The sequence below is a fragment of the Melospiza georgiana genome, chromosome 31 (genome assembly GCF_028018845.1).
Source record: "Melospiza georgiana isolate bMelGeo1 chromosome 31, bMelGeo1.pri, whole genome shotgun sequence".
Taxonomy (NCBI): domain Eukaryota; kingdom Metazoa; phylum Chordata; class Aves; order Passeriformes; family Passerellidae; genus Melospiza; species Melospiza georgiana.
The window spans coordinates 3,667,263-3,692,628 of record NC_080460.1 but is presented as its reverse complement, the minus strand read 5'-3'; the positions used below and the strand labels follow the sequence as shown (position 1 = coordinate 3,692,628).

At 59.6% G+C, this 25,366-nt stretch overlaps 2 protein-coding genes across 4 annotated transcripts in view; one reads left to right on the top strand and one right to left on the bottom strand.

Annotated features, from left to right (window-relative positions):
- The window catches only part of FER1L5 (fer-1 like family member 5), a 23,579-nt gene extending 15,452 nt beyond the window's left edge, over window positions 1–8,127 (bottom strand). Inside the window, exons 1-20 of the mRNA XM_058042322.1 lie at window positions 7,552–8,127; window positions 7,046–7,142; window positions 6,876–6,931; window positions 6,708–6,799; window positions 6,498–6,606; window positions 6,295–6,426; window positions 5,946–6,215; window positions 5,805–5,855; window positions 5,196–5,226; window positions 4,895–5,133; window positions 4,684–4,809; window positions 4,063–4,180; window positions 3,905–3,981; window positions 3,727–3,795; window positions 3,588–3,631; window positions 3,161–3,237; window positions 3,010–3,086; window positions 1,666–1,779; window positions 1,423–1,567; window positions 597–721 (exon numbers count right to left, since the gene is read on the bottom strand). Of these exons, the coding sequence (XP_057898305.1) occupies window positions 597–721; window positions 1,423–1,567; window positions 1,666–1,779; window positions 3,010–3,086; window positions 3,161–3,237; window positions 3,588–3,631; window positions 3,727–3,795; window positions 3,905–3,981; window positions 4,063–4,180; window positions 4,684–4,809; window positions 4,895–5,133; window positions 5,196–5,226; window positions 5,805–5,855; window positions 5,946–6,215; window positions 6,295–6,426; window positions 6,498–6,606; window positions 6,708–6,799; window positions 6,876–6,931; window positions 7,046–7,142; window positions 7,552–8,127 (2,625 nt within the window). The remainder of the gene's footprint in view (window positions 1–596; window positions 722–1,422; window positions 1,568–1,665; window positions 1,780–3,009; window positions 3,087–3,160; window positions 3,238–3,587; window positions 3,632–3,726; window positions 3,796–3,904; window positions 3,982–4,062; window positions 4,181–4,683; window positions 4,810–4,894; window positions 5,134–5,195; window positions 5,227–5,804; window positions 5,856–5,945; window positions 6,216–6,294; window positions 6,427–6,497; window positions 6,607–6,707; window positions 6,800–6,875; window positions 6,932–7,045; window positions 7,143–7,551) is intronic.
- Window positions 8,118–25,366, top strand: KANSL3 (KAT8 regulatory NSL complex subunit 3). Of its 3 annotated transcripts, XM_058042460.1 has the most exons (21): window positions 8,118–8,358; window positions 9,433–9,603; window positions 10,700–10,790; window positions 11,078–11,263; window positions 11,374–11,505; window positions 12,077–12,193; window positions 12,624–12,725; window positions 12,831–12,902; window positions 13,443–13,517; window positions 14,584–14,741; window positions 15,205–15,268; window positions 15,713–15,913; window positions 16,478–16,631; window positions 18,008–18,085; window positions 19,399–19,587; window positions 21,183–21,261; window positions 22,149–22,303; window positions 22,746–22,855; window positions 23,527–23,749; window positions 24,480–24,604; window positions 25,280–25,366. In XM_058042460.1, the coding sequence occupies exons 1-21, from the start codon at window positions 8,126–8,128 to the stop codon at window positions 25,280–25,282; spliced, it is 2,718 nt and encodes a 905-aa protein (XP_057898443.1). In that variant the 5' UTR covers window positions 8,118–8,125; the 3' UTR covers window positions 25,283–25,366. The 3 variants fall into 3 exon arrangements, with proteins under 3 accessions (XP_057898443.1, XP_057898444.1, XP_057898445.1); XM_058042461.1 differs by lacking the exon at window positions 18,008–18,085; XM_058042462.1 differs by lacking the exons at window positions 18,008–18,085; window positions 19,399–19,587.

The following is a 25,366-nucleotide window of genomic DNA, read 5'->3' as shown; positions in this document are numbered from 1 at the left end:
TTGGGGTCAATCCCACTCCATCCCAGCTGGATTTGGGGTCAATCCCACCCCAAACTGTTCCCATACGGATTTGGGATCAGTCACAGCCCAAATCGTCCCCAAAGGGATTTGGGGTCAATTCCACCCCAAACAATTTCCACTCGGGTTTGGGATCAATCCCACTCCATCCCAAATGTATTTGGGGTCAATCCCACTCCAAACTGTTCCCACACGGATTTGGGATCAGTCACAGCCCAAACTGTTCCAAAATGGATTTGGGGTCAATTCCACCCCAAACAATTCCCAAATGTATTTGGGGTCAATCCCGCTCCATCCCAGCTGGATTTGGGGTCAATCCCATCCCAAACCGTTCCCACATGGGTTTGGGATTGATCCCACCCTGATTTGGGATCATTCCCACCTGGATCTGAGATCAGTCCCAGCCGGATTTGGGATCATCCCTGCCCAGATTTGGGATCATTCCCAGCTGGATTTGGGACCATTCCCCATCCAGATTTGGGACCATTCCCACACAGATTTGGGATCATCCCCACCTGGATTCAGGCTCAATCCCACCCGGATTTGGGATCATTCCCCATCCAGGTTTGGGGTCTCACCAGGTGCTGGCACAGCGCTCGCAGGAGGTTCAGGCTGTCCCAGCGGTGCCCGGCGTCCTCCCACTGCGAGGTGACAGCGGCCACAGGTTTGTCCCCAAACCACGGCAGGTAGTGGTAGAGGTTCCCTAAATCCGGGAAATTTGGGAAAGTCGGGAAATTCGGGGTCAGGACGGACCTGGCCACGCTGCTGAGGGGCGGCTGGGGCTTCCCGGGAGGCGCCACGGCATCATCTGAGATTCCCAAATTGTCCCCTTGATCCACAGGTGACATCACCCAGTGACACCCAATCCATGTGCCCAACACCCCAAAAACACCCCCAAAATCACTTCAGCCCAGGGTGTCTTTGCAGCACCCCAAAATACCCCCAAATCACCCCAGAATCCCACAAAAAACCATCCCAAATCACCCTAAAATCACCTCAGCCCAGGGCATCCTGGCAGTGCCCCAGAACACCCCAAAATCACCCCAGAATCACCGCCAAAATCACCCCAAACCATCCCCAAACGGCCTAAAATCCCTAAAAACATCCCAAATCACCCCCAAGTAACCCAGAATGAACCCCAAACACCCCCAAATCCCCCAAAACACCCCCAAACAACCCAAAATCCCCCAAACACCCTAAAATCCCCCCAAATAACCCCAAACCTCCCACACGCGCAGATCAAACCCTCCAATAATTAAACAATTACCCTAATTAACCAGCAATTAATCCCTCCCCCGCCGTCTCACCGCCCCTTTCCCCCCGTTCCCCCACCCCGGGGGCAGGTGACAGTGTCCCCAGGGAGGTGACAATGGCCCCGGCGCCCCCCGGGCTGTCCCCGCTCACCGTCGAAGGCGGGCAGGGCGGGCGCGGTGGCGGCCGCGGTGCCCCCCATGCCCAGCTCCAGGCTCAGCGCCTCGGCGCCGCCGGGCACGGCCGTGGCCGAGTAGAAAACCCCGCAGAGCCCCAGCTGGCAGCGGGGCAGGCGGCTCTGCGGCGAGAGAGACCCCAAAAGCGCTCGGCTGGCACCGCGCGGCGAGGGTGGCACCGGCCCGCCGTGTCCCCGCCGTGTCCCCGCCGTGTCCCCACCTGCGCCCGCTCGGCGTCCACCGGGGCCACGGCGTCGCGCTGCCGCCCCGGCGGGGTCCCCGTGTGGGTGCAGAGCTCCAGCAGCAGCCGGCCCCGGAAAACCGGCCCCGAGTCCTGGGGAACGAGCCCGGGGCGTGGGGGCCGCCCCAAATGCACCATTGTGCCCTAAAGTCCTGCCCGTTGTGCCCTCAAGTCCTGCCCCGACAATTCCTGTTTTCCCTCCAATGTCCCATTCTGTTATCACCATCCCATTTTCACCCCACATTGTCCCCTAAAGTCCTGCCCCGTTGTCCCCCAAAGTCCTGCCCCGACAATTCCCTTTTTCCCTCAAATGTCCCAGTCTCTGTTACCCCATCCCATTTTCACCCCATTCTCTGCTTTCTCTATCCCCTTTTTGCCCCATTCTCCATTTTTCCCATCCCATTTACACCCCAAATGTCCCATTGTCCCCCAAAGTCCTGCCCCGACAATTCCTGTTTTCCCTCCAATGTCCCATTCTGTTATCACCATCCCATTTTCACCCCACATTGTCCCCTAAAGTCCTGCCCCATTGTCCCCCAAAGTCCTGCCCCGACAATTCCCGTTTTCCCTCAAATGTCCCATTCTCTGTTACCCCACCCCATTTTCACCCCATTCTCTGCTTTCTCTATCCCCTTTTTGCCCCATTCTCCATTTTTCCCATCCCATTTACACCCCAAATGTCCCATTGTCCCCCCTAAAGTCCTGCTCCAAAAATTCATGTTTTCCCTTAAGTGTCCCATTCTCTGTTACCCCATCCCATTTCCACCCCATTCTCCATTTCCCCCCATCCCATTTCACCCCATTCTGTTTTCTCCATCCCATTTTCACCCCAAATGTCCCATTGTCCCCCAAAGTCCTGCCCCAACAATTCCTGTTTTTCCTCAAATGTCCCATTCTCTGTTTCCCCCATCCCATTTTCACCCCATTCTCCATTTCCCCACCCCATTTACACCCCAAATGTCCCATTGTCCCCCAAAGTCCTGCTCCAACAATTCCCGTTTTCCCTCAAATGCCCTGTTCTCCGTTCCCCATCCTATTCACACCCTATTCTCTGTTTCCCCCACCCCAAAATTTCACCCCAAAATTCCCACCGCCCTTGAAACCACCCCAAACTCCCTTTCCCGCTCCCCAAACCCTCACTGACGAGCCCCACAACCCCGTTCCCCTCCAACGCCCCCATTTCCTCCTGCATTGCCCCATCCCCACCCCACACATCCCACAGCCCTCAGAAACCCTTCCTTTGCCCCAAAAACTCCCGATTTCCCCCCCAGACACCCCATTTTCCCCCCAAAATCCCCATTTCCCCCAAACCCTGCTCCATACCCTGGCAGCGTCCGGCCGGGGGCCGTAGAAGGGCAGGAAGCTGGGCCCGAAGGAGGGGGAGAAGCCGGGGGTCCCCTCTGGGGGCAGAAAAAGGGGGGCTCAGGGTGGGCTCTGGCCAATGGGGACCCCAAAAAGGGACGGCCCCGCTCACCCTCGAGCTCCTTGGGCTCCCGGGAGATTTGGGACAGCCGCAGGGTGGCCCTGCCCAGGGCTTTGCTCCGGCACGACCTGGGGGGACACCGTCAGGGGTCCCCCGAATGTGGGGAGGTCCCCAAATCCGAGGAGTGTCCCCCAATCACAGGCATATCCCCCCAAACCCGTGGGGGTGTTCCCCAATCCCAGGGATGTCCCCCCAAACCCTCGAGAGTCCCCCAAACCTGCGGGGTGTCCCCCAAACCCGGGGAGTGTCCCCTAATCCTGGAGATGTCCCCCCCAAACCCTCGGGGATGTCCCCCAAACCCACGGGGTGTCCCCCCAAACCCTCGGGAGCCCCCAAACCTGAAGGTCGTCCCTCAAACCCGGGGGTGTCCCCCAAACCCGCAGGGTGTCCCCCAAGCCCGGGGGTGTCCCCCTCTCACCCACGCAGGATTTCCAGCAGGATCTCGTCGCAGATGGGCGGCAGCTGCGGGGACAGAACAGCGCCCGCTGTGGCTGCGGGAATGGGGGCGTCCCCCGCTTTTTGGGGTGCCCCCGTTTGGGGCCGGGGGCGCTCCTCACCCGCAGGGGGAAGGACAGAACCTCGTTCCACTCGGGGCTGGCCTCGGCGGGGACCCCGCGGGTGCAGAGCTGCGGAGGGACAGCCGTGAGCCCCCCAAAAGGATGGGGCACCCCAAATTCCCCTCCTGGCACCCCAAATTGCCCGCCCGGAACCCCAAATTCCCGGCCCCGCGCTCACCGTCCTGCCCGCAAAGCCGACCCGCACCGACACCTTCAGCGAGCCCGCGGTGCCGCCCAGGCACGCCCGTGCCGGCTCTATTGCGAGGGGATGGCGACCAGAGAGATTTTGGGGGGTCCCTGAATCCATCCCCACCCCAAATCCCCCCCTGTTCCCACCCTGCGGCAAGCAGGGGTCCCCAAATTCTCCCCTCACCCCGATTTCCCCGCGTTCCCACTCTGTTGGAGCAAAGAGGTCCCCAGATTCACTCTTCGTCCCGAATTCCCCCATGCCCACCTTGTGGTGAGAAAGGGGGGTCCCCAAACCCACTCCCACCCCCAATTCCCGGTGTCCCCACCTTGCGGCGAGCAGGGGGATCCCCAAATCTGCCCCCATTCCAATTCCCGGTGTCTCCACCCCAAACCTCCGTGTCCCCACGCCAATTCCTGGTGTCCCCACAAACGCCAATGTCCCCATTCCAATTCCCGGTGTCCCCATCCCAATTCCCAATGTTCCTACCCCAATGTTCGGTGTCCCCACCCCAATTCCCGGTGTCACCACTCCAATTTCCCAGCGTCCCCGTGCCACACCCCAAGGTCCACACCCCACACCCCGGTGTCCCCACCCCAATGTTCGGTGTCCCCATGCCAATTCCCGATGTCCCCACCCCACATTCCAGTGTCCCCATCCCGCGCCCCGATGTCCCCACGCCACACCCCGGTGTCCCCACCCCAATGTTCGGTGTCCCCATGCCAATTCCCGGTGTCCCCATGCCAATTCCCGATGTCCCCACGCCACACCCCGGCGTCCCCACCCCGCGGCAGGTCCTCGGCGCGGAACACGCGGATCTGCAGCGTGGTGGCGCAGGGCGGCGGCCGCAGCAGGTTGGCCTCCACATCCTCGTCCCCCGGCGGCACCTCCCGCTCCTGGGGATGGCGAGGGGACAGGTGACGGCGCGGGGAACCCCCAGGAGGGTTTTGGGGCGCGGGGAAGGAAGGGCGAGGCGCTCACCTGGGCGCGCTCCCCGGCGCGGCGCACCACCAGGCTGACCTGCAGGAAGCCCTGCGAGCGGCCGTCGCGGTGCCGCGGGTGCTGCAGGCTCAGCCACTTCCCGCTCAGGCTGCGGCCTGTCCCGCCGGGGACACCGGGGACACCGCCGTCACCTCGCCGGTGCCACCGGAGACACGCCTGAAACCTCCCCAAAATGCCCGGTGCTCCCCCAAAATGGGGCTTCACCCCCAGCTGGGGTGCTGGTGTGAAATGTCGCTCAAAATGTGGCACCCCGAATGTGTCACCCCAACCCTGTCATTACCTGGGGCAGAGTAGATGGTGCCGACATCGAGCTGTGGGAATGGCAAAGGGGGTGAGAGTGCTCTGAGAACTCATTCCCAGCGCCCCATTCCCAAATCCCCATTCCCAAACCCCCATTCCCAGCGCCCCATTCCCAAATCCCCATTCCCAAACCCCCATTCCCAGCGCCCCATTCCCAAATCCCCATTCCCAAACCCCCATTCCCAAACCCCCATTCCCAGCGCCCCATTCCCAAATCCCCATTCCCAAACCCCCATTCCCAGCGCCCCATTCCCAAATCCCCATTCCCAAACCCCCATTCCCAGTGCCCCATTCCCAAATCCCCATTCCCAGTGCCCCATTCCCAGCGCCCCATTCCCAAATCCCCAATTCCAAGCTCCATTCCCAAACCCCAGTCCCCAAAGGCCAATCCCAATCGTCCATTTCCAAACCTCAATCTCAATCCCCCATTCCAAATTCCAATCCCCACTCCAATCCCCCAATCCCAATCCCCATTCCCAATCCCCCATTCCCAAATCCCAAACACCATTCCCAAACCCCATTCCCAATCCCCCATTCCCAAATCCCAAACACCATTCCCAAACCCCAATCCCAATCCCTCACTCCTCACCTCAAAGATGCCAATGACGGCCTTGGTGCAGATGTTTGGTGAACGGAGCACCTGGGACAGGGAAGGGGACGCGGCTGTCCCTGTGTCCCTGTGTCCCTGTGTCCCTGTCCCTGTCCCCCCAGTGCCACCCCTCCGCCCCACCTGGATCTGGATGGGCAGTGCCACCAGCTGCTCCGGCGCCATGTGGAAATCCTGGCAGAACACCTGAAAACCCGGAGAAGGGACAGCAGTGAGGACGGGCCGAGGGACGGGGCGGTGCCCGTGTCCCCTCCGCGGTGTCACCTCGTTGAAGTAGGGGTTGTTCCCGCTCCGGCTGCGGCTGTGGAAGTGCTGCCTCCCGATCTGCACCCTCACCACGGGCTTGATGGCATTGCCCCGCAGCTGGCGGCCCTTGATGACCCTCACCCGCACCTGTGGGGTGGCACTGACGTGGTGGCCACGAGGGGACATCACCCCCTCGGCCGCCACCCTCTGCCAGTGAGTGCCATACCTGGAAATCCTCTTTCCTGTCCTCAGGTGCCACCCCCGGTGGCTCCAGGGCCACCTGGCCGTGCCCGGTGGCGACAGGGACGTCCCCAGCCGCGCCGTGCAGGTCGTGGTAGCAGCGGAGGGTGACGGTGCACTGCAAGGGGACAGTGACAGGGGGACAGTGCCACCCTGGGGTGCTGTGGGGTGCTGTGGGGCTGCGCTCACCCCCGTGGGCCGCTCCCGGTGGTCCAGCAGCGGGATGTCCCTGACGGCCATCGGCAGCCTGGGGCTGGCCACCAGCTCGCTCAGCGACACCGTGGTGGCACCCAGGTCCCTGCGGGAGGGGGGACACGGTGAGGGTGGCCGTGGTGAAGGGGTGGCCCTGGTGAGGGGGTGGCCGTGGTTAGGGGGTGTCCCCCCAGGGCTGGCACTCACTCCCGGGGCAGCAGGCAGTCCCCACGCCGCAGGTGCAGCCCCAGCGTGTCCGTGGCACTCAGGGGACACCTGTCCAGCGGCCACACCAGCTCCTGACGGGGGTGACACGGCTCAGGGGGGTGACCCCATGTCCCTGTGCCACCACGGGCCACCCCAGGGCCACCTCACCTCATTCCAGGTGAGGCTGCGCTCCTCAGGCACCACCTGGGTTCTCCTGGGGACACCTGTGAGGGACGGGAGGGGTGGTGGCACCTCAGGATGGGGACACGGGAGGTGCCTCGCGCCACCCTGTGCCACGGCGTGTCCCACACCCCGCGGTGTCCCCAACCCCGCCGTACCTCGGAAGCAGACGGACAGCAGGACACCGGGACCGAAGCCGGTGGCCCCGGGAATGTGGACGGCGACCACGTGGCAGCGCAGCATGGCCACGGAGCGCTGGCACCGGGGACGGAGCTGTCACCGAGGGGGTGCCACCAACGGGACACCCCCGAGGCGCTGTCACCCGTGATGGCCGCAGGTTTGTCACCAGGGGGCGCCACCAGTGCGCCACCCCCGAGGCGCTGTCACCAGTAATGACTGCAGATTTGTCACCAGGGGGCGCCACCAGTGTGCCACCCCCGAGGCGCTGTCACCGGCGGCAGGTTTGTCACCAAGGGGGTGCCACCAGTGTGCCACCCCCGAGGCGCTGTCACCGGCGGCAGGTTTGTCACCAAGGGGGTGCCACCAATGTGCCACCCCCGAGGCGCTGTCACCGGCGGCAGGTTTGTCACCAAGGGGGTGCCACCAGTGTGCCACCCCCGAGGCGCTGTCACCGGCGGCAGGTTTGTCACCAAGGGGGTGCCACCCAATGTGCCACCCCCGAGGCGCTGTCACCGGCGGCAGGTTTGTCACCAAGGGGGTGCCACCAGTGTGCCACCCCCGAGGCGCTGTCACCGGCGGCAGGTTTGTCGCCCCCGCAGTGCCAGCCCCAGGTGCCACCAGCCCGCTGGCCAGCAGCGCGGCGGTTGGCTCGGCGTGTCCGAGCGCCAACGGCGTGGGGTGGAGCGAGGGCTGTCACCGGTAACCGCATCCCCGAGGGGTCCCCACGCGGGACGCCCCGTGACACCCCGCGGGAGCGCGCCGTGTCCTGTGCGGGGGCTGGATGAGCCTGGAGTGCCCCTTCCCAAGGGGACATTCCTGGGGACATCCCAGGGACATTCCATGGTCCCGTGGGTTTTTTCCCCACGGGGACATTCCCTGATTCCCACGAGGACATTCCGCGGGAGCGCGCCCCACGCACGCACACTGAGGAGAAGCGGGGGCGCGCCCCGCGCAGGCGCACTGAAGAGGGGCGGGAGCGCGCCCCGCGCACGCGCGCTGAGGGACGGGCGGCGGCGGCGCTGTCGTGAGGGGCGGGCGCAGGGGGCGGGGCTCCCGCCATGTCGCAGCGCGCCGGGGACCGCGATCGCGACCGGGAGCGCGAGCTGCAGTGGTCGGCCCGCAGGATGGGCACGTCGCTGCTGCTGCAGCTGTCGGCGCACGAGCGGGAGCTGGACCTGGTGTGCCTCGACCACAGCTACGCCAAGCCCTGGAGCGCGCACCCCGACGCCAGCGCCGCCCGGCCCGCGCGGCTCCTCTTCCTCACCCCGCGGAGGCACCTCGGCAGCGCCCCGTGAGAGCCCGGGCGGCGGAGGGGACGGGAGGGGGTCGGAGGAGGGGGGACTGGAGGGAGGCTGTGAAGGGAAAGGAGGGGGTTTTGTGAGGCTGAGGGGGAAATTGAGGGGTGTCCTGTAGGCCTAAGGTGCTTTGAGGGGAAAGGAGGGGTCCTGTGGGGCTGGGGGAGCCGTTTGGGGTCTGCAGGGGTCCTGAGGGCTGGGCAGAGGCGGGGCTGTGAGGGAGGAGCTGGGAGGTCCTGTGGGCTGGGGGTGGTCATAAGGGCGAGTGGGGGAATTGTGAGGGGGAAACTGGGGACCCTGATGGGTGAGGGGGGCAGTGCGGGGTCTTGGTTTGGGTTGTCCAGAGGTCTCAGTTTGGGGTGTTCAGGCACCATGGTTTGGGGTTCCAGGGGCCGTCATTTGTGGGCTCCAGCAGTCTCAGTTTGGGCCTCCAGGGGTCTGTTTTGGAGCTCTAAGTTTGATGGTCCAGGATGCTTGGTTTGGTGCTTCAGGGAGATTGGCTTGGGGGTCCAGAATAGGTTTAGTTAGGGGGTCCAGAGGTCTCAGTTTGGGGTGTCCAGGGGCCGTGATTTGGGGTTCCAGGGGCCATCATTTATGGGCTCCAGCAGTCTCAGTTTGGAGCTCTAGGTTTCATGGTCCAGGATGCTTGGTTTGGGGTGTCAGGGAGATCGGTTTGGGGGTCCAGGATAGGTTTAGTTAGGGGGTCCAGAGGTCTCAGTTTGGGGTGTTCAGGCACCATGGTTTGGGGTTCCAGGGGCCCTCATTTGTGGGCTCCAACAGAATCAGTTTGGGGCTCCAGGGGCTCAGTTTGGGGCTCTAGGTTTGATGGTCCAGGATGCCTGGTTTGGTGCTTCAGGGAGATCGGTTTGGGGGTCCAGGATAGGTTTGATTTGGGGGTCCAGAGGTCTGTTTGGGGTGTCCAAAGTGCTTGGTTTGGTGGCCCATAAATACCAAGACCCCTGGGTCAGTCCCACCCTGGGAGCGCTGCCCAAGCCCCGGGATCCCCCAAACCCCCAGGATGCCCCCATGGGGGTGCCCCATCCTTGCGCTCACCCCCGTGTGGGTGGCAGGGAGGCCGACGTCCCCATCGACGTGGAGACGGTGACGCCGACGCCGGTGCCGCTGTACGACAACCAGAAGGCGCGGAGCGTGATGAACGAGTGCGAGCGGCACGTCATGTTCGCCCGCACCGACGCCGACGCGCCGCCGCCGCCCGACGACTGGGAGGAGCACGTCAACAGGTGGGGAGTGGGAATGGGAACGGGAATGGGAATGGGAACGGGAATAGGGGCTGGGAATGGGAATAGGGGCTGGGAGGAGCACGTCAACAGGTGGGGAATGGGAATAGGGGCTGGGAATGGGAATGGGGGCTGGGAATAGGGGCTGGGAGGAGCACGTCAACAGGTGGGGAATAGGAATGGGTATAGGGGCTGGGAATGGGTATAGGGGCTGGGAATGGGAATAGGGGCTGGGAGGAGCATGTCAACAGGTGGGGATATGGGATGGGAATGGGAATAGGGGCTGGGAATGGGAATGGGTATAGGGGCTGGGAATGGGAATAGGGGCTGGGAGGAGCACATCAACAGGTGGGGATATGGGATGGGAATGGGAATAGGGGCTGGGAATGGGAATAGGGGCTGGGAGGAGCACATCAACAGGTGGGGACGTGGGATTGGGAATAGGGGCTGGGAATGGGAATAGGGGCTGGGAGGAGCACATCAACAGGTGTGGATATGGGATGGGAATGCCTGGGAATAGGGGCTGGGAGGAGCACGTCAACAGGTGGGGATATGGGATGGGAATGCCTGGGAATAGGGGCTGGGACGAGCACGTCAACAGGTGGGGATGTGGGAATGCTTGGGAATAGGGGCTGGGAATGCTTGGGAATATGGGCTGGGAGGTGCACATCAACAGGTGAGAATATGTGCTGGGAATGGGAATGTGGGCCGGGAATGCCATGGAATATGGGGTGGGAATGGGAATGTGGGCCAGGAATGCTGTGGAATCCGGACTGGAAATGGCAGGAAACAGCAGGGAATCTAGGCTGGAAATGCTAGGGAATCCAGGCTGGGAATGGCAGGGAAAGGCAGGAAATATGGGCTGGGAGGAGCACGTCAACAGGTGGGAATGGTGGGGAATCCAGGCTGGGAATAGCTGGGAAGGCCAGAGAATCTGGGCTGGGAATTGCAGAGAAAGGGGATCCAAGCTGGCAATTCCAGGGAATAGGAGTCCAGGCTGGGAGGAGCACATCAGCAGGTGGGGTGGCAGTTCCAGGGCAGAGGAAGCAGGAATGCCTTGGTGGGTTTGTGGGTGACCCCGCTGTGTCTGTCCCCGCAGGACGGGCTGGACCATGGCCCAGAACAAACTGTTCAACAAGATCCACAAAGCGCTGCAGTCGGACAGGCTGGCCCGCCTGGCCAACGAGGGGGTGAGAGGGGCTGGGCTCTGCCCTTGCCACAAAGCCTGGGCTGGTCACCCTGGGAACTGGGGTGGCTTTGAGGAGCAGGGGGCTTGGGCTTTGTGGGTTTTGTGGGATCATGGAATGTCCTGGGCTGGAAGGATCCACTGGGATCATCAGTGCAACCCCTGGGAGCCCGGCACAGACACCCCAGTATCCAAAGGCTTCTGGAGCTGACCTTTCCTTGGGGATGGGGCTGCAGTGCCACGCTCCATCCTCCTTCCCCTGAACTGTTTTTTGGGAATTCCTCCTTGCAGGCCTGCAACGAGCCCGTGCTGAGGAGGATTGCCGTGGATAAATGTGCCCGCAGGGTGCGCCAGGCCCTGGCCAGCGTCAACTGGGACACCAAGCTCATCCAGTGGCTCCACACCACGCTGGTGGAGACCCTGAGCCTGCCCGTGCTGGCTGCATATCTGGATGCCCTGCAGACCCTCAAGGGAAAGGTGATAAGGGCAGGGGGAGGCTTGGCTGGCACAGCTGGAGGGGGAGAGGCTGGAATTGTTTTCCCGTGGTTTGGATGTGTTTTCTCACTCCTCCTGGTCTCTGTTTGCAGATCCCTGCACTGATTGACAGGATGCTGCTCTCCTCCACGGCCAAGACAGGAGCAGCAGGGGCTGAGGCGCTGTCCCTGCTGCTCAAGAGACCCTGGGACCCAGCTGTGGGTGTCCTGTCCCATAATAAGCCAGTGAGTGTCCTGGGGGTGTGGGGGTCCCGTGGCAGCTTCAGTCTCCCCATCCTCTGCCTCTGTCCTTTCCCTGGGCTCCTCTGCCCCTGATTTACACCTGAATGGAAAGGACCCAGCAGGATCATCAATCCAACCCCTGGCCCTGCACAGACACCCCAGAATCCCACCCTGAGAGCCCTGAACAGACACCTCAAAATCCACCCTGGGAGCCCTGAACAGACACCCCAAAATCCAAAGGCTCCTGGAGCTCCAGCAGCCTCAGGGCTGTGCACATTCCCTGGGCAGTGCCCAGCACCCTCTGGGGACAGAACCTTTCCCAAATCCCACCCTGAGCCTGCCCTGGTTCAGCTCCAGCCGTTCCCTGGATCCTGTCCCTGTGCCAGGGAGCAGAGACCAGAGCTGTCCCTCAGAAAGGAGAGTCCCTTCTGTTGGAGAAATTCTCCTGGTTATCCCACGGGAGCTTTGGCTTGGGAAGACAATTAAAGAGCTGTGCAAGTTCTTTCCCTGTGGGGCAGGGAGGCCCTTCCTGGGGGCGCTGCTGTCCCTGACAGGCTCCTGTTGGACCTTGCAGAGCAAACTGCCCGGATCCCCCCTGATCCTCATCGCCTCCTCTGGCCCCGCCAACTCCCTGTTCCCCACGTCCCGGCGGCACCGCTTCTGGCAGTCGCAGCTCTCCTGCCTGGGAAAGGTCTGTGGGGCTGGAGCTGTGGGGCTGGAGCTGTGGGGTTGGATCTGTGGGCTTCCTCTGTGGGGCCGGAGCTGTGGGCTTCCTCTGGGGTTCCTCTGTGGGGCTGGGTCTCTGGGGTTCCTCTGTGGGGCTGGCTCTGTGGGGTTCCTCTGTGGGGCTGGGAATTTGTGGGGTTCCTCTGGGGTTCTTCTGTAGGGCTGCCCTTTTAGGTCTGGATCTGTGGGGTTCCCGATGCTGTCCCCAGTCCTGCTGGCTGGTTCTGCCATTGTCCCCAGCCCCGCTGGCTGTCCCTGATGTCCCCAGCCCTGCTGGCTGGTTCTGCCATTGTCCCCAGTCCTGCTGGCTGGTTCTGCCATTGTCCCCAGCCCCGCTGGCTGTCCCTGCTGTCCCCAGCCCCGCTGGCTGTCCCTGATGTCCCTTTCCCTCGCAGGTGATCCCCATCGCCACGTCCCTGCTGAACAACGGCAGCGGGGTGGGGGTGCTGCAGTGCCTGGAGCACATGATCGGCGCCGTCAGGGGCAAGGTGGCCGAGGTGAGGACAGCAGGAGGTGCCCCCTGTGCCCCCTGCCCCCAGTGCCACCCCGGGCATCGTGCCGGTGTCTGTCGCAGCTCTCCAGCTGTGCTTTGTGTCCCACAGATCCACAACCACTTCTCGCACAAGCAGATCATCCTGATCGGGTGGAACACGGGTGCCTTGGTGGCCTGTCACGTGAGTGCCCCGCTGCTCTGTGTCCTTGCTCCATCCTGGGAAGTGTCCCTGCCATGGCAGGGGTGGGGTGGGGTGGGCTCCAAGGTCCTTCCCACACCATTCCAGGGTTTTGTGATTCTCCAGAGCCCCTTGGCAGCCTCAGCTCCGAGCTGGGCTTCAGTGACTGCTGGGGTTCTCTCTGTCCCTGTGCCCATTTCAGGGCCTGGCTTTGACCTCTGTGTCATGGGCCCTCTGCAATTTGAGTCATTTAATCACGGTGTTAATTACCAAGGTGTTGCTATTAAGGTCTGTCTGTGCCTGGCAGGGGCCTGGCAAAGCAGCCTTCATTCCTGGGATGTGCTGAGCTCTGGGAATGCTGCCCTGGGATGGGATGGGATGTGTCCCTGCTGGACTCATCCTGCTGGGCTCTGGGGATGCTGGCTGATGGGATGTGTCCCTGCTGGGCTCTGGGGATGCTCACCTGGGATGGGATGTGTCCCTGCTGGGCTCTGGGGATGCTGGCTGATGGGATGTGTCCCTGACTGCTCTCTCCCTGCCCAGGTTTCTGTGATGGAATATGTCACTGCTGTCGTGTGCCTTGGCTTCCCACTGCTCACCGTGGACGGCCCCAGGGGGGTAAGGACCAGATGGAGCTGCTTGAAGAGCTCTGCTTGTCTTTTTCTGTGGGATGGTTCCTGGATAATTGGCTGATTTTTTTGGGAGAATGTGGGTGTGACTGTTGTTTGGAGCAGCTGTTGCTCTCAGAGGAGGAGCTGTAGCAGCCCTGGTGGGATTCTCGATCCATGGCTGTGTGAGGAGTGCTCTGGGCTTGTCTCTGCTGTGGTGGGGGTTTGGAGCTCCTTCCTGAGGCCTGGATCCATCATTATCCGTGGCCTGTGTCCATCAATATCCATGGGGGATCCCTCATTATCCGTGGCCTGGATCCCTCATTATCCGTGGCCTGTGTCCATTATTATCCATGGGGAATCCATCATTATCCATGGCCTGGATCCCTTGTTATCCATGGCCTGTGTCCCTCCTTATCCCTGTCCTGCTCCATTATCCCTGTCCTGTGTCCCTCTTTATCCCTGTCCTGTGTCCCCCTTTATCCATGTCCTGGTTCCCTTATCCCTGTCGTGTGTCCCTCATTTTCTTTTTCCCTGTCCTGGCTCCCTTATCCCTGTCCTGTATCCCTTGTTATTTGTGTCCCTCCTTATCCCTGTCCTGTGTCCCTCCTTATCCCTGTCCTGGTTCCTTTATCCCTGTCCTGTGTCCCTCACTTTCTGTGTCCCTCCTTATCCCTGTCCTGTGTCCCCCTTTATCCATGTCCTGGCTCCATTATCCCTGTCCTCTGTCCCTTGTTTTCCATGTCCTGTGTCCCTCATTATCCCTGTCCTGTGTCCCTCATTATCCCTGTCCTGTGTCCCTCATTATCCCTGTCCTGTGTCCCTCACTTTCTGTGCCACTTCCACAGAGCCCACATTTGTCCCTTTTGGGTGTGACTGGGCAGGGACTGGTGACACAGCCAGGCTGGGAAGTGGCTCCTTCCCTGGGGGCAGTGGAATCTCTTTGGAAGGAAAGGCTCCATTTTCTGCAGATTGAGCAGAATTCCCCTCTGGCCTCAGTAAATCCCTTTGGGCCTCCCCCCTGGGAGCTCCTCAGCCCCACCCCGGGGTTGCAGCTCCATCCCTGCCCCTTGCAGGATGTGGACGATCCCCTGCTGGAGATGAAGACCCCGGTGCTCTTCGTCATCGGGCAGAACTCCCTGCAGTGCAACGTGGAGGCCATGGAGGATTTCAGGGAGAAGATCCGGGCAGACAACAGCTTGGTGGTGGTGGGAGGAGCAGATGACAACCTCAGGTGAGGCTCTGCCAGCTGGGCTCTGTCCTCCTGGGCATTCTGGGCAGCACCATGGGGGTGCCAACCCCAAATCTGGTGTTGGAACAAGGTGGGAGTTGCATGGGAGTACTCCAGACTTGTGTGTGATGGGGATAACTGCAGGAAAAACCTGTATGGGAATGGGCCTGACCTAGGGCTGGGCTCAGTTTAGGGCTGGGCTCTATTTAGGGCTGCACCCAGCAGCACAGAGGAGCTTCTGGAGCATCACAGGAGTCAGGGATCTCTAGCAGTGAAAATCCATAAGGGAGAGGAAAAAAAAACCCTTAAACTGACACTGGGTATGAAGGCAGAGCCCTGAAATGTCAGGTTGGCTTTGCAAAATGCTTTGGGGAGTTGCAGGAAGGATCTTTGTCCTCATCAGGTGAAGGATGCTCGTGGAAAAGTGTGGATTTCCACCTGGTTTGGTTCTTTTTTTTTCCCCCAGGATAAGCAAAGCCAAAAAGAAGGCAGAAGGCCTGACCCAGAGCATGGTGGACAGGTGCATCCAGGTACCCACAGGGATCAGGAGAAGGAAGGAGGCAGTGCTGGAGTGTCCCAGGTTACAGCAGGGCTGGATTGGATTGGATTGGATTGGTGGGAATCTTCTCCTCAGGGGGGTTTGGAAGGGAGGTGTGAGATCCTGGGGGTGCCCCTTAACCTGAGCAGTTTCCTGAGTGTCCCAGCACATCTGCTTGGGGGAGCAGCAGCATTTTGGGAGAAACCACTGTGATTTTTTTTCCCACAAGTCCTAAATCAGTGCTTTGTGAGCTTCACTGAGAAATCCACATCTCTCTGCGAGCTTTTGGGGGTTTCCTGCAGAATTCCAAACCCACAGATCCTCACCCACGTACCCCCCTTGGGAACGCCTCATTTCCTTGCTTGGAGCCGTGGAGATGCATTGCTCAGGCACCTGCCCGGCCCTGAATCCCAGTGTTTCTCCCCAAAATCCCCAGGATGAGATTGCAGACTTCCTGACGGGGGTGCTGACCCGTGCCGAGAGCCACTCGGGCTCGGAGCCGCGCGACCTGGACGCCGAGAGGAAGAAGAAGCCCCGCGAGTGCGGCCGGCGGGACCTGTCCTTCGAGCTGCCCGAGAGGAGCAGCAGGCCCGCCTCCCCTGCGGCCAAAGTGCCAGCCTCACCCTCGGGCTCCGAGGTGGGGGCTCCTCCCAGCCTGATGCCAGCTGGGCGTGGGCACACAGGGGGGGTTTGGGCCGCCAGAACGTCCCAGATCTGTGCTGAGGGAGGCGGGAGGGTACCCAGGGGATGTGGCCTCAGAGAAGAGGTTTAGGTGAGAGATTTGGAAAATTAAATCCCCTCAAATCCGTGCTGAGCTTTGGGAGTAGAGAGTGAGAGGGTACCTGGGGAATGTGGCCTCAGGAATAGGTTTAGGTGAGAGATTTGGAAAATTAAATCCCCAAATCTGTGCTGAGCTTTGGGAGAGGGAGGTGAGAGGATACCCAGGGCCTCAGGGCAGGTTTGGATGAGAGATTTGGGAAAATTGTCTCATGGGAAGCTTTGGCACAGGCTGGTGGAGTCACCACCCTGGGGTGTTCAAAGCTCAGCTGGGTGTGGCCCTGGGCACAGGGCTTGGTGGTGACGATGGCACTTGATCCTGAAGGTCTTTCCCAGCCTGTAAACTCCCAGATTCTCACAGAGAGGGGAATGAGTGCCCAGGGTGCCCCAGCAGCCTGGGCTGAGTGTCCGTCTGTCCCTGCAGGACCTGTCCAGCGTGTCCAGCAGCCCCACGTCCAGCCCCAAGGCCAAGGTGGCCGCGCTGGCGCTGCCCAAGCCCAGCCAGGTGTGCCCCACGCAGCTGCAGAGGAGGCAGGTGCCCAGGCCCGACCCTGTCCTGAGCCACAAGCAGGCACAAGGTAACTCCTGCACCTTCCCCACCCTTCCAGCTGCTGCAGTTTGGGTTTTCTCTCTCTGGACCTGTGCAGGGTTTTATTTTCTCTGTCCTGTGCAATTTTGGGTTCTCTCTCTCTCTGGACCTGTGTAGGTTTTTATTTTCTCTGTCCTGTGCAGTTTTGGGTTCTCTCTCTCTCTGGACCTGTGTAGGGTTTTGTTTTCTCTGTCCTGTGTTGAATTCCAAGCTCCTCATGGCAGCTTTCTCTGCAGCTGAGCTCCTGTCTCTGCTGGAGGGTTGGAATTGGGTTTCTGCAGCTTCTGGAGCCTTGCTGCTGTTGGAAATGGGAAGGATTCTGTCTCTGGCTGACCCTGTAGCCATGTGCTCTGATCCTTTTGGGACACCCAGGGCTGGTGTCTCCTTCAGGGCTGCCTGGGGACACCCTGAAGGTGCTCAGGAGATGATTGAGGCTGTTGAATTGAGGTGGAAACTGAGATTTGGGGAGTTCCAGAACCATCCTGTGAAAAACCTGCTGTGGAGAAGGAACCAGCTTGAGCTGTGGGGTTTTGTGGTTTTGGTTAAAAACGTTGAGTTTGGTGAACTTTGGCAGTTCAGGGAGTGCTTTTGTGGCTGAAGATCCCTCCTGGCAAACTCCAGCAGCACCTGAGGGATGGCTCTGCATCCTCCTTTCCTTCCTTGCTGTGCTCAGGACAGACCTGGACAGGTGTCAGCTTCAGCAGTGACCCTGCACATCCACCATTGTCACCTGCAGCTGTGACCCTGCACATCCACCATTGTCACCTGCAGCAGTGTCACCTGCAGCTGTGACCCTGCACATCCCTCCTGGCTCAGGGATGGGCTCCAGGGGGAAGCTGGAGCTTGGATCTGCCCTCATTCCTCAGCCCAGGGATTGAAGGGTTGTGCTCCTGAGGGAGGCACTTCCCAGGTGACCCAGGGGACGCAGGAGCTGTGTCCTGGTGCCTGGTTTGATTGGGAATAAAACCAGGGGTAGTAATTCTTGGTGCTTGGTTCTGTCAGGAGTGCTGTGGTGATTCCCAGTGCCTGGTTCTGTCAGGAATGCTGAGGTGATTCCTGGTGCCTGATTTTCTTGGGAATGCCATGGTGATTCCCATCTGGAGCCGTTCAGGGCCCTGCTGGCTCTCATCTCCAGCTGCTCTCAGGTCCTTGGCTCAGCCCAGCCCAGCCCAGCCCTGTTCTCTCTCCATCCCCCTGGCTGTGTCAGGCTCTCTGTTGGAATGAGACCCCCAGGATGTGCTCCCACAGCTGGATCTGTCCTGTCTGGAGCTCTGCCTGCTCCAGGGTCCCCTCTCAGTGTCCCCAGAGCCCCTGTGCCCTGCAGAGCCTGGCTGTGATCCTGTGATTCTCTCTGATTCATTTCAGCTCACTTTGCTGCTTTTCTGAAACAAAACATGCTGGTGAGGAAAGCTCTTCCTCCTGGCACCTCCTCCTGTCTCCTTGGTGAGTATCTCCTCACTGGCTCTGCCTGTCTGCCTCCTCCTCTCTGTCTCTGCTGCCTTCCTCCATCATCCTCCTCTTCCTCTGGGGCTGTGTCCCTGGTGTGTCCCCTCGTCCCCTTGTCCCCTGCTTTGTGCTTCTCTGCTCCTTGGAGCTCCAGCTCAGGGCCCTCTTTGCCAGCACAGATCTCAGGCTTTGCTCCTCATGCTCCTCCTGGATAAATCTCAGCTTTGCTGAGCTCCTCCTGCCCCCAGGGATAAATCTCAGGCTTTGCTGATGGATCCTTGATAGCCTTGGGAAGGTTCTGATGGATCAGAGATGGCCTTGGGAAGGTTCTGATGGATCAGGGATGGCCTTGGGAAGGTTCTGATGGATCAGGGATGGCTTTGGGAAGGTTCTGATGGATCAGGGATGACTTTGGGAAGGTTCTGATGGATCAGGGATGGCCTTGGGAAGGTTCTGATGGATCAGGGATGGCTTTGGGAAGGTTCTGATGGATCAGGGATGACTTTGGGAAGGTTCTGATGGATCAGGGATGGCTTTGGGAAGGCTCTGATGGATCAGGGATGGCTTTGGGAAGGCTCTGATGGATCAGGGATGGCTTTGGGAAGGCTCTGATGGATCAGGAATGACTTTGGGAAGGTTCTGATGGATCAGGAATGACTTTGGGAAGGCTCTGATGGATCAGGAATGGCTTTGGAAAGGTTCTGATGGGTCAGGAATGGCTTTGGGAAGGCTCTGATGGATTGGGAATGACTTTGGGAAGGTTCTGATGGATCAGGGATGGCTTTGGGAAGGCTCTGATGGATCAGGAATGGCTTTGGAAAGGTTCTGATGGATCGGGAATGACTTTGGGAAGGTTCTGATGGATCAGGAATGGCTTTGGGAAGGCTCTGATGGATCAGGAATGACTTTGGGAAGGCTCTGATGGATCAGGGATGGCTTTGGAAAGGTTCTGATGGATGCTTTGCTGCTGCACCTCCTTGGCTTTGCTTGGTGCCTCTCAAGCCCTGCCCAGCTCCTGGAGGGGACCTGGGGGATCCTCTGTGCTGGAGCTGCAGCTCTGACCCTCTGTGCTGCAAACCCTCCCCTTGTCCCTCCCTGGCCAGCAGGGCTGCTGAGGGGCTCACCCAGCATTTTGGGGTGCAAATGCCCCCGTGGGGCTGAGGCAGCTGTGCAGAACCTGGCAGCGCATCCTGCTCTGTGCTCTCAGAGGGTTCCTGTGCAGGCTGGCACAGAGGAGCTGCATGGGCACGTTCCCCTGCTGGCACCCCAAGCACCCCGGGCACTCCAGGAGCCCCTTCTGTGTCCCCCAGTTCCAGCAGCCCCCCAGCCCTCGGAGGGGGCTCTCAGAGGTGATGGCAGAGAGCAGCTGAAGAGGCAGCAGAGCCCCAGCCCGAGCCCTGCGTGCACCAAGGCCTCCAAACGAGCCAAAATCAAGGTGACCATTGTGTCCCACGGCGATGCCACGGGCACCGGAGCAGCCCTGAGCACCCAGGCTGAAAGTGAGTTGGCACCTGGCTGTGGCACTGCAGGGCCTGCTGGGGGGAGCTGTGCTTTGCTAGGCCTGGCTTTAGCTTAGTCCTGGCTTTAGCTTAGTCCTGGCTTTAGCTTAGTCCTGGCTTTAGCTTAGTCCTGGCTTTGGCTTAGTCCTGGCTTTAGCTTAGTCCTGGCTTTAGCTTAGTCCTGGCTGTAGCTTAGTCCTGGCTGTAGCTTAGTCCTGGCTGTAGCTTAGTCCTGGCTTTAGCTTAGTCCTGGCTTTAGCTTAGCCCTGGCTTTAGCTTAGCCCTGCTGTCTCCCGGGCCCTGCTTTGTCTCCCGGGCCCTGCTTTGTCTCCCGGGCCCTGCTTTGTCTCCTGGGCCCTGCTTTGTCTCCTGGGCCCTGCTTTGTCTCCTAGCGCTGCTTTGTCCTGGCCCTGCTTTTTGGAGGATTTAGCTGCAGGGAAATGTGGACACTCCAGGTGTCAGTGGCTTGGCAGGAGCCGTTTTTTCCACGGCCTTGGAAACAGCCTGGAGCTGGGAGGGGATCCTGCACCTCCCTCTGGTCAGGCACCTTCCTCTGGAGGCCTGGAGCTGCTGCTGGGGGCAGGATGGACACTGGAGCTGCTGGGAGCAGGGTTCTGGTTCTGCTGGGTTCTGGTCCTGCTGGGAGCAGGGTTCTGGTCCTGCTGGGAGCAGGGTTCTGGTTCTGCTGGGTTCTGGTCCTGCTGGGAGCAGGGTTCTGGTTCTGCTGGGAGCAGGGTTCTGGTGTTGCTGGTGTTACTGGGAGCAGGGTGCTGGTGCTGCTGGTCCTGCTGGACCCCTCTCTCCATGTTCCTCTCCCCTTGACCCTGCTGCTGCCTGAGGGATCGTGGTGAAGCTGCTCCCTCTGTGCCCTCCCCTGGGCTGGAGTGTGCCAGGCACCCCTGGGATCCCCATCCCAGCAAATCCCATCCTGCCTCTGCACCTGGAAAATGCCCAGGAGGAGCTGCTGGGCTCCGTCTTCCTGCCACAGGACACAAATCCACATCCTTCTGGAAGGTTTCGCTTCGTCTTCTGGCAGCTTTGAAAAGCTCTGCTTTCCGCAATCAATCTTTTTAATTTTAGTTTTTAATTTTCCCAACTTTACTTCTTTCCACAGAAAGGAAATGAGTTGCAGAAGTAAACATGAACCCAAACAAGAGTTGCCTCTTTGCCAGGAGGAATGCACAAGGAAGGAATGCAGTTGTATCTATCCCCCAGTGCTGCAATAAACAAATGAACAAATTCCGTGGCTTGTCGCATCCCTGTGTATTTTGTAAAGTGTCTTGAAGCAAGAATCCTTACAAAATCCTTACAAAATCACCCAGATCCCAGCAATCCATCCATGGAACAGGAGGGGAATAGTGGAGAGAACCTTGAGGAGAGAGATTTGCCTTTGGTGGCAGGGCCTGAGGCTCCTCAGGGATTTTGGGAGGCGATTCCTTCCCTCCTGCCTCTGCAATTCCGTATTTCCTGTGTTCTAACTGGATTTTGCTCCTCCCAGTCTGGGATTCCTGCAGGAGATGCTCTGGGGACTGGAAAAGGGGATCCCAGAGGGTTTGTGGGCACAGGAGCTGAGCTTTGTCCCTTTTGTTTTGCAGTTGTGTCCGGGAAGCCGCTGCCCCTGGGCCAGGCCGTGCCCAGCACCAAGGAGCTCTCGGGGCTGCTCTCCACCCCCAAGTGAGTGGGAATTGGGGGTTTTGGGGTCTTTCTGTCCTGCACGTGGAGCTTTCTGGCATGGGGGAGGCTCTGGGGCTCCTGGAAGCTCCATTGGGGCCTGGGAGTGGAGGTGCTGTGGCTGCGGCTGCTGTGCTCTCCCAACCTCAGGTTTGTTTCTCTCTCTTTGTGGTGGCTTTGGCAGAAGTTCTGTCTTTAAGTTCTGTCTGGTTTCAAGTAAATAAAATTTATTATATATATATTATATATATTATATATATTATATATAATATATTATATATATTATATATATTATATATATTATATATATTATATATAATATATTATATATATTATATATAATATATATAATATATTATATATATTATGAAGAGCTGGTTTCAAGTAAATAAAATTTATTTTATAAATAAAAAATTATATAATATAATATATAATATATAATAAATATACATATATAATATATAATATATAATATATAATATATATTATATATATAAAGTATATATAATATATATCTATATGTATATAAATATATATATTTATTTATATACATATAAAATATATATTATATATATAAATTTTTAATATATGTATCAAGTTTTAAAAATATTTATTAAATTAAAATTTAAATAAATAAAAAGTGGGCTTTAGGCGGGGACAGTGCCCTGCAGGCTCGGTGCCTTTGGGGCAGGGTGACCCTGGGAGCTGACCACAGCCACCAAGCTCTCTCCCACTTTGGAAATCCTTGGATTTGGCTGCTGCCCTGGAAGCCTCTGTTGGCACTGATGATGTTTAGGGTTTTTCCCAGCCCTGGCTGTGCGGTCAGTGCCGGCTCTGTGTGCCAGCTCTGTGCCAGCCCTCAGCCCTCTGTGCCAACCCTTCCCTTCCAGGCTGAGCTCCGGCCCCGAGGCCTCGCTGAGCCCGGCCCAGCCCGGCCTCCCCAGCGGCGGCAGCGGCTCCGGCCCCAGCGCCTTCCACGCCCTGCAGAGCCGGCTGGTGGCCAGCGGTGGGCACGGCCTGCCCGCCCCGCCCGCCGCGCTGCCAGGTACGGGAGAGGGGCTCACCGGGGCTGGGGAGCCTCGGGGGGCTTGGGAAAGGGTGTGTCCCCAAAGGGGAGGAGGTTGGGGTGGGATTTGGGAAAGGGTCTGTCCCCAGAGGGTGCTGGGCACTGCCCAGGGAATGGGCACAGCCCCGAGGCTGCCAGAGCTCCAGGAGCCTTTGGATTCTGGGGTGTCTGTGCAGAGTCCCAGGGTGGATTTTGGGGTGTCTGTAGGGCTCCCAGGGGTGATTTTGGGGTGCTGTGCAGGCTCCCAGGGCCGGATTGGATGATGCCAGTGGGTCCCTTCGCACTCAGGACACTCCCTGATCCCATAACCGGGCTGTGGGAGGATCCCCAGTGCCCTCAGGTTGAAGAACAGCTCTGCAGCCCCGGAATTTGGTGCTGGTGACCCCTCCCAGGCTGACCCTGTCCTTCCCTGGGTTTTCAGGAGCAGCCTCTGCCAGCAGCCTGCTCCAGGGGCTGAGCTTCAGCCTGCAGGACATGGGCACCAAGGCCTCCAGCCTGGCCCCCAGCACGGCCACCGGCTCCCCTGTGCAGGTGAGGAGCCCCTGCAGAGCCCACGGGGCAGGGGAGGCTCTGGGTGGGAGACCAGGGCTGGCTCTGGGTGCTCCTGAGGGGCTCTGTGAGGAGCTGTGTGTGTGCAGCGAGGGGTCAGTGGGAAAAGCCACTCTGGGAACCCTCAGGGTCCCACTCAGAGTTCCAGGAGGGATCAGTGGCCATTCCCTGGGATCAGTGACCATTCCCTGGGATCAGTGACCATTCCCTGGGATCAGTGCTCATTCCCTGGGAAAAGCCACCCTGGTGCCTCTCAGGGTCCCACTCAGAGTTCCAGGCTGGGAAGGGCAAATCCCCCAGGACCAGCCCTGCCTGGAGAAGTGTGGGACCCCCCAAAGGTTCTGCTGGAGAGGGGAGTGGCCATCCCAGCCTGGCCTGGGCCTGAAGAGCTCAGGGCTGACTCTGGCCTTGCAGAGCTCAGCCTGGCCTTGCAGGAGCTCAGTTTGCCCTCTATCCCTGCAGGGCTCAGCCCTCAAGGCCCCTCTAGAGCTCAGTTTGCCCTCTCTCCCTGCAGAGCTCAGTTTGCCCTCTCTCCCTGCAGAGTTCAGCCCTCAAGGCCCTTGCAGAGCTCAGTTTGCCCTCTCTCCCTGCAGAGCTCAGCCCTCAAGGCCCCTGCAGCCCTGCAGAGCTCAGTTTGCCCTCTCTCCCTGCAGAGCTCAGCCCTCAAGGCCCCTGCAGCCCTGCAGAGCCTGGCTGCCCTCAGCACAGACTCCACGGGCCCCGTGGTTCGCACCATCCCCGTGGCCGCCTCGCTGGCGCTGGGCGCCTCGGCCGGCAGCAAGCCCACGGCCATCCAGCAGCTGCTGAGCAATGGGGGGCTGGCCAAGCTGGCCAGCAGCCTGCCAGGGCTGGCCCACATCTCCAACCAGGCTGCAGGTCAGTGCCACGCACGGGGGGTTATTTACACACACCAGCGGCACGGGGCTGCTGCTGAACGCGCCTCGAGCTGTTGGGTTTTCCAGCATCGCTCTCATTCCGTGGTTGTGACAATGGGAGGATGCCAGCAGCTCACATCCCAGGCAGCAGGCCAAAACACTTCATGTTACAACTCACTTTATAAACTTCCTGACCAATCCCACAAAGCAAAAGCACACTGATAGTATTTATATCTGTATAGTATATATTCTATATTGACAGTAGTTCCATCCAGTCACCATGAGCACAGGTACCTTTGGTTAAACAACGCTTGCTGATTTTGAATACAATCCCTGCTTGTGAGCCTCAACACACAGAGCTCCATTATTAAGCTTTAACCTTCCTAATGTCTCTCTAGATAAACTTTTGTAGCTTAGAGAGCTATTCAGACAAGCATTAATACACAGACCATTATTCTATTTGTGCTTTTCCACTGTTTAAATAATTCTTCTGCTGACCAATGTCATGGCTGTGCTTAGCTCTGCTCACAGTTCTGTGCAGCTTTCCCAAACCCTCTGATTTTGTGGATTCCCACAGGGAGGGAGGGAGGGAGGTGCTGGTACCTGGAGCTTTTGTCCCAAAGCTCCTCCTGCTCTGTGGGCTGGTGCTCCCCAAGAGGCCCCTCTGAGCCCTGCTTGGAGGTGGCCTCCACCATCCCTGTGTCTCAGGAACATCTCTGTGTGCTCTGCAGGCCTCAAGGCACCGGCCACCATCACGGTGACACTGCGGGGACAGCCCGGCCGCGTGGGCACCCTGGGCCAGGCAGGGCTGGCCACGGCTCAGCCCCAGCTGGAGGAGCAGCCCCAGGGCCCTCAGGTAAGGGGGACGCCTCTCCTTGCTCACCTGGGCAGCTCCCGGCCCTGCCAGGGCTGGGGTGTGGGGAGGGGGTGGCAGGAGCCAGGGCGTTGTCACTGTGTCTGTTGGGGTTTGATTGTCCTTGATCCCGTGGAATCCTGGCATGGTTTGGGCTGAGAGGGACCTCAAATCCCACCCAGGGACCTCAAATCTCACCCAGTGCCCTTTTTGGGGCTGAAAGGGACCTCAAATCCCTCACAGTGCCCTTTTTGGGCTCAAAGGGACCTCAACTCCCACCCAGTGCCCTTTTTGGGTATAAAGGGACCTCAAATCCCACCCAGTGCCCTTCTGGGGATCAAAGGGACCTCAAATCCCACCCAGTGCCCTTCTTGGGTTTAAAGGTGTCCTGGGTGTCTGGGTGCCCTGGGAATGGAGCAGTCCCAGTTTGGGATCCTGGGGCTCTGGGTGCCCTGGCAGTGGAGCTGTGCCAGTCTGGGTGCTGGATTTGGGTGCCCTGGGAATGGAGCAGTCCCAGTTTGGGATCCTGGGGCTCTGGGTGCCCTGGCAGTGGAGCAGCCCCATTTTGGGCATTGTGGTTGCCCTGCCTGGGCTGAGCCCGGCTCAGGGCGGGGGCTCTGCAGCCCAGGATGTCCCCAGGATGTCCCCATGGCACTGACCCTGTCCCCTTGTCCACAGTGAGCACCACGGAGCCCCTGTGCTGTGGGAGCCTGGCTGTGGCACTGCCCAGGCTGCCCTGTGCCAGCCTGGCACCTCCAGGACACT

Coding starts and splice junctions, on each gene's coding strand:
- KANSL3 (XM_058042460.1), top strand. CDS start 8,126: ATGTCGCAGCGCGCCGGGGACCGCGATCGCGACCGGGAGCGCGAGCTG. Junction 15,914..16,477: donor CCTCACCCTCGGGCTCCGAG/GTGGGGGCTCCT, acceptor CTGTCCCTGCAG/GACCTGTCCAGCGTGTCCAG. Junction 21,262..22,148: donor GGGCTGCTCTCCACCCCCAA/GTGAGTGGGAAT, acceptor CTTCCCTTCCAG/GCTGAGCTCCGGCCCCGAGG.